At 48.5% G+C, this 12,421-nt stretch overlaps 1 protein-coding gene across 10 annotated transcripts in view; it reads right to left on the bottom strand.

Moving 5' to 3' along the window:
• Positions 1 to 12,421, bottom strand: part of cacnb2a (calcium channel, voltage-dependent, beta 2a) — a 28,449-nt gene extending 16,028 nt beyond the window's left edge. For 2 of the 10 annotated variants that reach the window (XR_015084501.1, XM_086021435.1), the window contains exons 1-2: positions 12,204 to 12,421; positions 11,164 to 11,256 (exon numbers count right to left, since the gene is read on the bottom strand). Coding sequence is in view for 6 of the 10 variants with exons in the window: in XM_086021435.1 (XP_085877561.1) it covers positions 11,164 to 11,256; positions 12,204 to 12,239 (129 nt within the window). In the remaining 4 variants the exon portion in view is untranslated. Of the gene's footprint in view, positions 1 to 4,325; positions 4,773 to 7,071; positions 7,570 to 8,069; positions 8,584 to 11,163; positions 11,257 to 12,203 lie in introns of those variants that run through there. The other 8 variants (XM_086021437.1, XM_086021443.1, XM_086021439.1 and 5 more) reach the window with 8 other exon arrangements.

Below are 12,421 nucleotides of genomic sequence, written 5' to 3'. Positions count from 1 at the left end.
CCCACAGGGAAGCGCAGAAAATAAAAGGCGACAAAGCTCACGCCGTAATTTGCTCGCTTCATGTTCTGTCTAAGCGAGGATTACGCCATGTTTATTGGGGGGGGGGGCTTGTGAGCCTTAGAAGTGTTGATGGATGGATTTTGTTTGCACTGCAACAAAAGAAAGTGCCATGCCCGTTGTTTCGAAAAAGGGAGGGGTAAAAAAAAAAAAAAAAAAGGTCATTAGACAGATTTAACGCATCGTGAGGCGGTTCGGTCTGTGCGGTGTCAAACTGAAGGTCAGACTAATTGAGATCGAGCCTCGAGGGAGGAGAGGCCACACGCCGAGCGTGTGACTGGCGATCGTGGAGTACGGAGCCGCTGTCGCTAGCTACAAACTAAAAATAGAAGAAAAAAAGAAAAGGAAAGAAAAATGTAGCCATCTCTCACAACAATGTGACAAATCAATACATTTTGAGTCCAGCGCTTATGGTAAACGAACTCAATTTAGTATGCGACATGTTGCTTTCTTTCTGGCGAAAAGTTAAAGAACAATAAAAACATGTTCATACTTCATATTTTGAACCAGTCGAGGGCGCAGTGAGCGAATGATCAGAAAAACAACCTCCGCCTCAATCTGAGCCAGGAATAACCCCGCAAGTGAGAGCGGCGACCCTCCGTGACTGTTGTTAGCGTAGAGCAAATGTTTCAAAATCGTTTCAAAATCGTTTCAAAACGTAAAAATAAGAATTAAATACAGTTTGTAACACAATGGCCCACGCAAAACGGGACAAGAAGTGTAACTGCCTCGCGCCGTAGCCACAACGCAGCTCAGCTACTGGCTAGCGGACGTCGTGGCTAGCCAAACGCTAAGATGCTAACTAGCAGCCCGAGTCGCCTTTCTAAGAGCGCACAGCCCGCTTCGACGACCAGGCCAATCGTTTAGCCACAGCGGCAAAATGGACAAGCAGCTCAACAGCAACGTGGATTCAAAGCGGACATTTTGAGTGGCGAGTCACTCACAACCGACATGAACAGGCCAGAAGCCTCGACGGGGATCGCGAATCCGTTTGTATCACGACGAGACAAGCTCAGAAGACATGAAAAAGCCCAAAACCGCAAACGGATGCCAGACGGCGCTGATTTATTCCCACCGACGCCAAAGGAAAACAAAACCCGGGCATCAACGAGCGTTTCCTTTGCCGGTCAAGCATGCAAATATTCGACGTTTGTCCAAACGCACCAATCACGGAAGCGTTCTCCAACCGTCGACGACGGCAGACTTGCCAAGAGTGCCATTAGACAAATGAAAAACTCTCCGTGAGGACTTCATGTGCTACCCTGATCCAACTTGACATTTTCCTGGAAGAAACACCAACTTCGTTGATGATCTATTATGTCACCAGAGCTTTCCCGAAAGAGATATTCAAAGATCGCAAGACATTAGAAAATAAGCGTCTGTCCCGATGTCGTACGTTATCACACATCATCTTTGGAATATAGAGTAAATGAAAGTAGGGATGGAAAATCTTGACTGGGCCCCGACGGGACTCCGATTCACAAGTGATGAAACCCCGCGAGGGCCGAGGTTACCTGGATACGGGACACGCCACGTCACTCGAGCCGCGGGACCGTCTCTAATTACAGACATCGAGACCAAGGAGGCCCGGGAAGAAGAAGAAGAAGAAGAAAAAAAAAAAAGGAGGAGAACGGACGGAAAGTAAGAGAGAGGCGAGGACAAGACGCAGAGACGAGCGTCGAAGCGCCGAACTGAAGCCGCTAACATTGGGAGCTACTCCAAAATAAAACGTGAAAACGCTTTGAGGTCGGACGGCAAAAACATGCCTCAAACATCTTGCTTGATCAGTACTGGGGGGGGGAAATCAGGCTAGCTACAAACAATATAACCCCCCCCCCCCACCCCCGCGGGAACGATTGCTCGTGTCCACTTGATCCCGGACTCACTTTGAAATGATTGCTTCTCTCGGTAAGGAGATTTGTCCCACTTTCCAAAGAGCCGGGATTTTAGAGTAAAAGCAAAGATGGGCGCATACCTTTGTATATATTAAAAAAAAAAAAAAAAAAAAAAAAAAGAATAATAGTAAAGTCGCCGTCGTGAGGGAAAATGAATTTGGGAGAAAAGTACTGCACTTCACTAATGCTAAAGACGGGTCTCGACTCATCCGTCCCCGATGTTACACGTGCGATTAAGGTTGCACAATAGTTGATGAAATTCTTTGTGGCTTATGGGTCCTTGGATGTCACAAAGTGGAGTCTGTCAATTAGGGCTGCTCGATTAAGCGATTTTGAACGGTAACCCAATTTTCGGGCTAAAAGGATGTTGAAAGCGTTTAAAATCGGCGCGTTCCATTTTGTTGTTTTTGGCGTAATCCAAGCCACCGTAGTTGACGCCGCATTCCCGCTTCCTCCCACGAGAGCATCCACGGCTACCGGCGATTCTGCTATTTGCTCAGGCAAGTCGGCGTTTAGTTCATAAATCGGGCAAAGATGCACTTTCCTCTTTCATTCATGGTTTCATTGAAGGACAGATCTGAAATCTATTGCGCAAGTAAAATGCTGTTAATCCCAAATGGGTTTTTCTGTGCGTATTGAGTTCAAAGAAAGAAAAAAATTCATCTTAAATAGAAGACATTCAAAATACTTCATTTTCTTATTTATTTTGTTTTTTTTTTACCTTTGGCTTCTTGGACATGCTCGTCCTCCCTCAATGCCGGACGAAAACAATACTCCTCAATCCTCTTAGATACAACCGCTGTCACCCAAGTGACACGCGAAAAAGGCGCGGGAATTAGATGCAGCCACCCGCAAAAAGACGGCCGACGGCACACAGCTCGCGCCGGGTGGCCGCGCATAGTCCACTTTAAGCTGCGCCGTGTCATGGTTCGCTCTCAAGTGTTTTTCCCCGCTGGCCGGGCATTAAGCTTTAATTTCATAGGGCGACATCTGTTACGCGCGGTTAACTAGATGGCACTCGACTAGGAAGATCGGGGCGGCATGCAGACGGCAACGCGTTTTTATTTCGCTTCTGAGAAAAGCTTTGGTGATGCCGAGACGTGAATGTGACGACGCGCCGCCGGGCCGCAGCTGCGACGAGGCAGACCGGGGGGGGCATCTGGTGCGCTAATCTGCCCGCCGATGACCGTTGCCGCCTTTCCCGCCGTGCGCCCCAAAGTCATTAGCCTTACTGGGTACACCTGCGGTGGTTCGTGGGGTGACGAGGAATGGGTCACCAGTGGGTGAACCTCAAACGGAACGATACTTAGCAAAAATCATTCCGTTGTGGTTCGTCGGAATGCTTCCAGTCAAGCGAGCGGGGCAGATTTTGAAAGCCACGGATTTAAATCGTTCAATCCTATACACACACCGTGGAGGAGTGAAGTAAGAGATGATTAACCGAAAATCGATTTAAAATCGATTCGCACCGATCAACCGATTCGATTAATCGAATGCGGTGCTCCCGCTCCAGCGCCGCGTGCGCCGGAAACATTCAGGTTCAGTGTGAGGACAGCGCAGCAGAATGACATATGCACCATATGGAAGGACTGGGGGGCAACGGGGTGGGGAGGGGGGGGGGGGGGGGCTGAGTGGGGCAGAGTATGCCTTGGGTGGGAAAGATAGAAGAGGCACATCGCTAATGATGCGCTACGGAAAAAAAAAAAAAAGCAACGTTATTGCAACCAATAATGACGATTTGCAGTATAAGGTCCATGACGGTGTAATGACGATTTGCGGTATAAGGTCTATGACGGCGTCAACGGCAACTGCCGCAGGTATGTCCACAAACGCAACACGAGGTGAGGTATGCACACACACAAGCTGAAATGTACAGTGAACCATAACTTGATCCTGTCCTCTTTGCACCCCCCCCCACCCCCCACCCCCACTGTGCCCAAGTAGCTGATTTCATCCCTGCAAAGCCACTCTCACTCTAATCTGCCTTGATCCTGCTGCACTACCAAAGAATTACATGTCAAACACATTTTAAAAAAATAAATAAATAAACCGTGGACAACATGATGAAGAGATTTTTCTAGCATTATTCCTGCTCCGGACAAATATGCATTTAAGAGTCAGGCTCGGATGCAAAACTCGTCAATAACTTCCTTGGACCGCCACCGGAGTTGGCAAACCGGCCGGCAGATTTGATAAAGTGGACATGTCGTAGCTTGTCGTTATATAATAGTCAAATCTCTAAAGCCTCTCTCTGGAAAGGCCACCAGGCACAGGAGCATCGAAAACCCGCGGAAAACGCACGACCACGGTCCAACATAATCTGCCGGACTCGTCCTCGCGCACTCTTCGGCACGTCGCGAACGCTCGGCTTACCCACGAGACATTTTTGTTCTTGGAGTGTTTGAGCATGGCAACGCGAGCGGGCCTGTTGAGAGGAGTCTTCAGACCGCCCCGCGGGCTGTCGCGGCAACAGGATCAGGGGCGGTGGCCAGGGGGTGGCCTTCCCGGTGAACCCGAATCACCCGGCATCTGGCGGAGGACGCCACGGCCGCGCAAAAAAAAAAGCTTCCCAAGCCTCGCAAAAATGCAAATCCAGCCAACTCTTTTCCTCCTGACAGCAGGCGACGACCTGACCGACTGCTTACGTGTTCACGCCGAGTATGAATATGAAACATCCCAGCAGGTTTAACCCCGCCCATCGGAGCCCCGGCACGCTACCAATCGTGCTGCCGTTCTGCGTGGCCCGGCTCCCGAGGGCGAGCTTATCGACGGATGAGCATACGCCGTGGAGGAGAGGGCTCCTCACTTAACCGGCAGCTTCCGGGGCATCCCGCCCCGCCCCGCCCCCCCCCCCCCCAAAACAAAATCGGCGACTACATCCCTTGTTGTTCCTTCCCTCATGGGTACGCCCTCTCAACATACCTGTTGTCATGGCGCCGCTTTGCTTCGAGACCAAAGCCGACGCCGCCTCCGCCAGCGCTGCTGCTACCACGCTTTCGAGTCTTTAAATATTCAACCCGTCTTATGACCAGCGTCTCCCCGAACGCAACAAAAACAAAAAAAAAAAACGGCACCAACTCGGGTCCGTGGTCATGAACGGGGCGCGATTAAAGTTTTCACAACGGCTCAAAAACGTCTTCACCGTCATTGTTTTGTATGTATGGATAACGGAGGGTTTACCCCGACCCCGACGGAGGCGGGTCGTTTTCATATAAATATTTGCCGGAAGATCGTACGGACGGAACCCGCCTCTGCAAAATGCTCCCGATCTGCAAGTGATTTTAAAGAACGGCAATTTGGCCGCGCAAGGGGCCAGGTTCCTCACGCGACTACTTCACGGTCCGCCCCGATCCACTTTCAACACCCGTCGCCCTTAATGAATTGTTTGTATCCACATCGGCCGGCGGCCTCCGTCCCGCTGCCCCTAATGAGCTCCGCAGAACATCTGCAGCTGTTTTAAATGAGGCTCGGACCGCCTGGCCCCCTCCGGCTCGAGCTTGAGTCGAAACGCAAGCCGAGACCGCAAACGCACGCATTGCGCTAGCAAGGATGCGCGATTGGCCTTTTCCAGAAGAAAATTGTTCGCATTTCAGTCGGTGAAGGCGCAGCAGGCGAGAACCAGACTATATCACTTTAGTACGGTGCTTCCGCACTCTGCCCCCCAAAAAAAAAAAGCAACGTACTAATTATCCACGGAATAAAATCCACTGTCACCTTCCACAAACTACTACTTGACATTTTTGGGAGCAGCCTGCTTCTTCCAGAGCGACGAGTGCTTTCGAAGCCAGGCTCCGTTGTTCAGCTTGGGTCAATTGTTCAGAGACTGACTTCAATGTTTCCAGGCTGAAGTGGCGCAATAGCTTACTCGGATATATATATATAGATATATATATCATACTTTCCAGTCTTATAGCGAAGCAATAACATTATGTAAAAGTGCTACAAGAGTTCCGAGACATTCCTCGGGATCTCTGTTGCCAATTAGTCGCTCCGTTTCCGGACAGTTCCACATTCTCTGGAAAAGTTCAAAAAAAAAAAAAAAAAATGCCCGGTGGCTGCCAAAGAAGTTCTGGCCCAAAACGCCTTTCCCAGGCGGCCATCCCGGCGCCTCCAGAAACGCAGGAGATTCATCGCCGGCAGACTGAAATCGACTATGATCGGGTAAATGAGTTGACAGGGTCTACGGGCTTTAATTAAGAGGAATTTTCCGGGGGGCAAACTCAAGATGAAGCCAACTTTGCATCATTTTTGTCTCGGCTTTCTCGAACCGTGTTTTTTGGACTCACTGACTTGATCTCGACTCACTGGCTGTCCCCGGTGCAAGTTCTTTACTAGAATGGCTCGGCCGAACTTTATCCCACTGGACACCCTTGAACCGTTTATTCCACTATAAAATGTACTGGGAATAGATGTACGAGGAGACATTAGTCTCCGACTCAAATTGTTGATCGTCTTTTAAAGGTCATAACGTCATCGAACGCTGGATAAGGACTTACGTCTCGGTTAAGATCTCAATTGCTGTTAAAAACAAGTCAAACGATCGCGATCTATATAAAATGGTGACTATGTGATGGGCAGTAGTCAAATCCAACAAACACCTGTATGTCAGCGGCTTGAGCGTTGCAAATACCAAATTCAAATAAAGTTTTGAAAAAAAAAAAAAGTCCCAAATACAACCTAACTTTAACCTTAGCAAATCATGTTTTAAATCATGTGTTCTGTCGTCCCACTTGACTGACTGCCCTCCATTCACAAATCTTCCTGACTGGATCCGAGACGCCCCCCCCCCTCCCCCTCATGTCTTACATTCCCAGAGTTTCCATGAGTAGCGTCTGGGACCATCTACGCCAGCCTGTCAGGAAACGCTCTGCTCCACATTCCATCGAGGGTGGAATTGTCATTTTTGTTACGCAACGCTAACATGTAAGCGGAGCGTCACAGAACTAGCGGCGGCTGGAGCTTTTTTTTTTTTTTTCTTCTTCTTCTTCTTCTTTTTTCATATTACATTCACGCTGTTACATTTCAGCACGGCAGGGGGGGGCGGAGCCCAACTCGTGAACGCGTGCGGCCGACGTGCCGTCCGGATGCGTTGAACACCTTTACACATGCCGAGGCTTACCAGTCAAGTGTGGCCCGGCAACAGCTGGTCCGACACTAATCCACTCATCAGTTAAATTAAAGCTTACTCAGTTGTGCGGTGAATGTCGATCCAGCGCACTGTGGAGCTAAATTAATCAGGCGGGTTAAGCACAAGTAAGAAATATTCTCTCTTGGCGACGGTACGCGGGGCGAAGATGCTTTCAAACTGGAAAAAAAAAAAAAAAAAAAAAGCGTCTCCGCCTCCTCCGACGGCGCAAGCGGCAGCTTTTGTCCGGGCTGCGTTTGTGGGACAACACCTGGCGGATCGCTTGTGCGCTCACTCGCTGTCACGTCATCCAGCGTGAGGCTGCAATGGATTATTCGGGCGGAGCTCATGACGACACTCGCGGATATGACGCACGCGGGCTCGTCACCGCTGGGGTTTCACTGAGTGGTTGCGCAATCCAACAAGTTTGACTCCAAAGGAATCAAAAGGTACATCGCAGTCGTCAATACTCGTTCAGACGTTCACTGAAGGGGACAAATGGCCAAAATAAGAACATATGACTCAGATGCAGACTAATTAACTCCGGGCCAGGGCAGTACTCGCTTGTCCACGCCCCTTAAAGGCACACTTCCGACACACACAATAGCTACACTTTCTGAAACCATTTCTTCACTTTCTCTTATATTATCTTTAAAGCCTCACAATCTGCCTTCTTGTCATTGAGTGTGTGGAAAAAAAAAAAAAAAAAAAAAAAATAGTGAAACAAGGCCATCTAGTGGTGAAAGCGAATGAAAGAAAGTATCTTAACTGCAGCACAGGGGTAAAAAAAAAAAAAATGACAGATGGAAATAAACGTGCTTATGGTCTCCTGGGGTAAGGTGGAGTAAACTGCGGACTCGCTCACAAATCAGGCGACGTTTATAAATAAAAGACCGGACCAGAATGCAGCATCTCTGACCCAGAATGATAAATGCGCATCTTTGCCCCCTCCCCCTCGAACCCTGTTGCTGAATAGGAACCGTCAAACTTACATATGGAAGCGGTGCTTTCCGGCGATGGCCCAGCCCACAGCACGGCATGAAGGGGACCGGGGCAGGGAGGGGGGGCGGGGGGGGCGGTGGGGGCTACCTGTCTGGCGGCGGCATCCGCTCAGCCTCGGTCCGTCGCTGCGGATCCTCCACGTCTGACGAGAGGACTTAGAAAGTGGCAAACCCCGCTGTCGTCGCCATCATCACCTCGTAGCCATCTTGCTAAAGCCAAATGCCGAAATCCACTTCAGTTCCTCGGAAGGTCGGCTATGCCCCCGCACCCCCCCCCCCCCCCCTCAAAAAAAAAAAAAAGATTCTCTGCAATGCTACAGTTTTTGCAGGGCTGCTTTCAGCCGCTTGTGGAATTGCACTCACTGGTCGCGGCGCACAAGTTGCTCCTCGGCACGAAGGCTTGTGGGGGGAGGAAGGGGGCGGGGGTGTCCTTTATTGCCCGCCGTCCCCTGGCGTCCGACCGGAGCATCCGTCCATATGCCCCCTTCTCTCTTTCTTCACTTGACTTTGAGTCCCCCCCCCCCCCCCCCCCCCCCGCCACTCCCCTTTTTCAACTTGAACGCTCTGCCAGTCAGTCCTCATTTGCATTGCATTAGCCGTCATGCTTTCTCTGCAATGTGCTTTCAATGCAAGAAAGTGCTGCGGCGCCTGTGATGGAAAGGATAGTAGTATGAAAAAAAAAAAAAAAAAAAAAAAAAAAAAAAGCATTCCTCAAATAAGTGGCTTCCCTTTTTCCTCTCAGGAAAAATAAAGCCGACGCGGAAACGGGGCTGCGGGTGTTATCGGAGCTGTGACAAAGGAAGGTGAATACCGCGGGAAAAGTCTTCATCACAACGTGAACACAACAACATGGCATCTGGAAAGCTGACGGTCTAAAAACAAAGTGCTGCTCTATGCAACGCGGGGCATTCCAGAACAAAAAGATTATTTGAATATTAAGTGGGGTGGATTAAGGACTGACTTTGGTCTGTTGCAGGCTTTGAATCTTGAACCTTCCCATGTGGACTTTTCTTCAGGTACTTCCTCGCCACATTCCAAAATCATGCATGTTGGGTTCAGAGGAGAAAACAAAAAAAAAAAAAGAAAAAAAATGGGATGCAAAATTTAGGTGAAACACTTGAAATGACAATGTTCTTCCACTAGGTGACAGTCTAGCGCCGAACTCATTGCTGCCGTCTGACAACCTCAAGCAACACGCTGCATGTTGGGACATCTGCGGAGGACTGAGGGCGTCAAAATGAAATGAGCAATTACACCTGTCCATAATGATTTCACGAATGATAATTAAACACTTGAATAAATCATGCGTGGCCAATTCATTTCATTTGGGCAGTCTCGGAACTCCGTAAACGCGCGCACCACTTGTGCAGGTTACGCAAGAGCTCGGGAGAGGTTGCCAGGTCTGATGAGATGCCAATCAGGAGGATGTGACGTCATTTCGAAAAAGCAAGAAGAGGAGGAAAAAAAAAATAATAATAAGGGCCCGCAATCAGCGGGGGAATGCGACCGGGTTTTCCTGCCCTCAAGTGCGCCTTTCATCAGAAAGTCCGAGAGGAAGTAGGGGGCTAAAAGACCTCAGACAGCATTCCAACTTCTAATTTGGCATCTCGGAGCAAAATTGTTTCTGTTTCATATCACTAATCGCTATTACGAAAAGACCTATTTTCAGCAATCCTTCGAAAGTTCACTTCTGTTTATTCTCTGCTTCGCCCGAAGCCTTTGTTGATTGCTTTTAGACAAGTGCTAAATTAGGAATGTTTATTAATATTCCGGGTCTTGCGAGAGGGCGGGGACGGGCTGGATGGTTTCCCAGGATGCGCTCGGAAGGCAACTGGGACTCAGACGGAAAATGAATCACATTTGGCTAATCCCAGCCCAAAAGGTTTGAAGCGTATCGAAAAATATTGTATTCATATAGTCTTTGTTCGCGGTAAAAAGGGGGGCGGTGAACCCGGGATCCGTCCGAAGTAGGGGCATCCCCCATTCCCTCCCCATCATCTGATTTCATTCACGTTCAATTTTCCTTCACACAAGCGTGTTTGTGCCTGAATGAATTAACTGTGTTTGCTCCACTCTTTATGACTTTCTTAGAAGCACAACGGCGTATTCAAACACAAACTGATGCTATTGCAAAACAGTATTTAGATTATCACCCAAACAAAGGATCCGTTACGGGAAGGTGCGCTATTTTTGGGTCGCTCTCACTGAGGCCTCAATGACCCCGAACGCGTCACTCCTCCTCGTTCTCCCTGCGTTCCTGGAACGACCTCCCGTTGCGAGAATCTGACGGTTCGAAAGAGTTTGCCTGCTATGACTCAGGCACCTCATCTGTTTACTGTGGGAATCGGCATGCAGCTCCCATGAGTGGCGGTCCGAAAAAAAAAAAAAAAGAAGAAGAAAGAAAGAAAGAAAATCGGGCAAATTCTCAGCGGGAAGTGTTTGCGTGAGGCAAGAGGCTCATTCACAAGTTCTCAGAGATGTTGAGCACAAACAGGAGGTGGCGGTTTTTGCTCCCGCTGCCAAAACGTTAGATGTGTGCCTCCTCCTAAAAAGGGAGAAACATTTCGACGAGGGCACCCATCCCGTCCCGTGCAGGTCTCTCCATTATACAAAGTCCAGGCGCGTAAAAAAAGGCATAGCTCGCCGCTTCTGCTTTATAACAGGAGACGCTAGAACGGTGGCTCAGGAGGGATGCCGACGCCGTCACGGTGTGCCCGCCGGTGTTTACACAAGACTTTCAGAGAAGCACGCATCTCACGACTGATGGATGATGATGACTGGAGCGCAGAACTTGCGGCCGGTTCGCTTTTACTGGCGCACGTTTACAAAAAGAAACATATTCCGACAAGGGCACAGGAAACGGGCTACCGGGGCATACTCCGCTAGCCAACTTTGAGGGGATTTACTGTACGATAACAAATTGAAACAAGTAAACGACAATGACCGTGTGGTTAAATCTTAGATGTTAATATTAGTGAGCTGGTTCGTTAGTTCCCCGAGTGCAGCGAGGGGGCGTTTACGAGGCAGGCAAGTGGTGAGAAGAGGACATTTAAATAGATGAGCCGAGGAAATGGTCACTCCTTGCCTGACGTATGAGGCTGTTGGTGGTGGTGTCCGAGGACGTGCTCCCGTCCGAACCTTTCAAGCGACCTTTCCTGCAGGCTCCTTTGCTGAGACTCTTCAAAACACAAAAAAATGAGACCATTAAGCAGCTAGCTTGACGTTCGGACAAAATACAGCAGTGTTTGCCGCGGCACACTGGTGTGCAACAGGGAAATTATCTAATTTGTCTGGCACCGTAATCATGTCTTGACGACATTGGAGTACTCTTCCATACCAGCAGGTGGCGGCAGCAGCAGCGGGTAGCTAATTGTCTTTGTTTAGCGACAAGCGAATTAGTGACGCGTGTTTATCCAAACAGGCCCATGTTTCACACCAAGTATCAATATGAAACATTATAAAATACGTTTTTCTTTGTGTTTATTTATTTCCTATCCAAGGCTTTATAATACAACGTCATTCTTCAATGTTAAAAATGCTTGTATGAACAATATAACACTAATACTGTTAAAATCAGTTTATTTTTGTCACAATTTCAGCCGGTGGTGTGCCGCGGAATTTTTTCAGTGAAATAAATGTGCCTCGACTCAAAAAAGTTTGAAAAACAAATAAGCCGTTTTGAGTTGATTGATTTAAGTTGAATAACGAGTACTTTGTTGTTTCAAGCATTGTGGCGCGATTTTATACTGAGAAAGAGGTGACAAGAAAGCGGACGACGACGATAAAATAATACTGACTGAAAAAAAATCGAATCCATACAAACATTTCTGGTGACTAACAAGAAGCAAAAAGTCGCAAAAGTGACACATTTATCACGAACTGGAGCCAAAATGTCGCCGTAGGTGAGCAAATCGACGGTACCCTAGCTGTTAAATTTAATTTCACGGTGATAATACTGCCGTAGCACACTTGACTCAAAGCAACTTTACACGATAAAAAGCAATGAAAACATTGGGAAATTTTGACACAAAACGACAATGGCGGTGAACACAAATCGGAGCCAATAATGTCGCCGAAAATGTCACCTGCTAACTTTTTAAGAAGAAGAAAAACGACTTTACTTACTTGAAACACCGACTGCTGCAGCGAGTCCACCTCCATTATGTGCTAGTCGCTGGTTTTTTTTTTAGACGTAACAACGACGAAAATAACAAAAAACAAGCTCTTCATCGTGAGCCATCTCTACTTGTGGGCTTCTCTGCCGGGTCGAGAAGTTGGAAGAAGCGAGAGGAGCTTGAAGCAGCAGCCCCGGTGAAAATGATATGGTGGTGGATGTTTTACAC

The sequence above is a fragment of the Filicampus tigris genome, chromosome 21, assembly GCF_054856515.1.
Source record: "Filicampus tigris isolate MCC_2025a chromosome 21, RoL_Ftig_1.0, whole genome shotgun sequence".
In the NCBI taxonomy this organism is placed as follows: domain Eukaryota; kingdom Metazoa; phylum Chordata; class Actinopteri; order Syngnathiformes; family Syngnathidae; genus Filicampus; species Filicampus tigris.
This window is presented reverse-complemented; position numbering and strand designations above follow the sequence as displayed.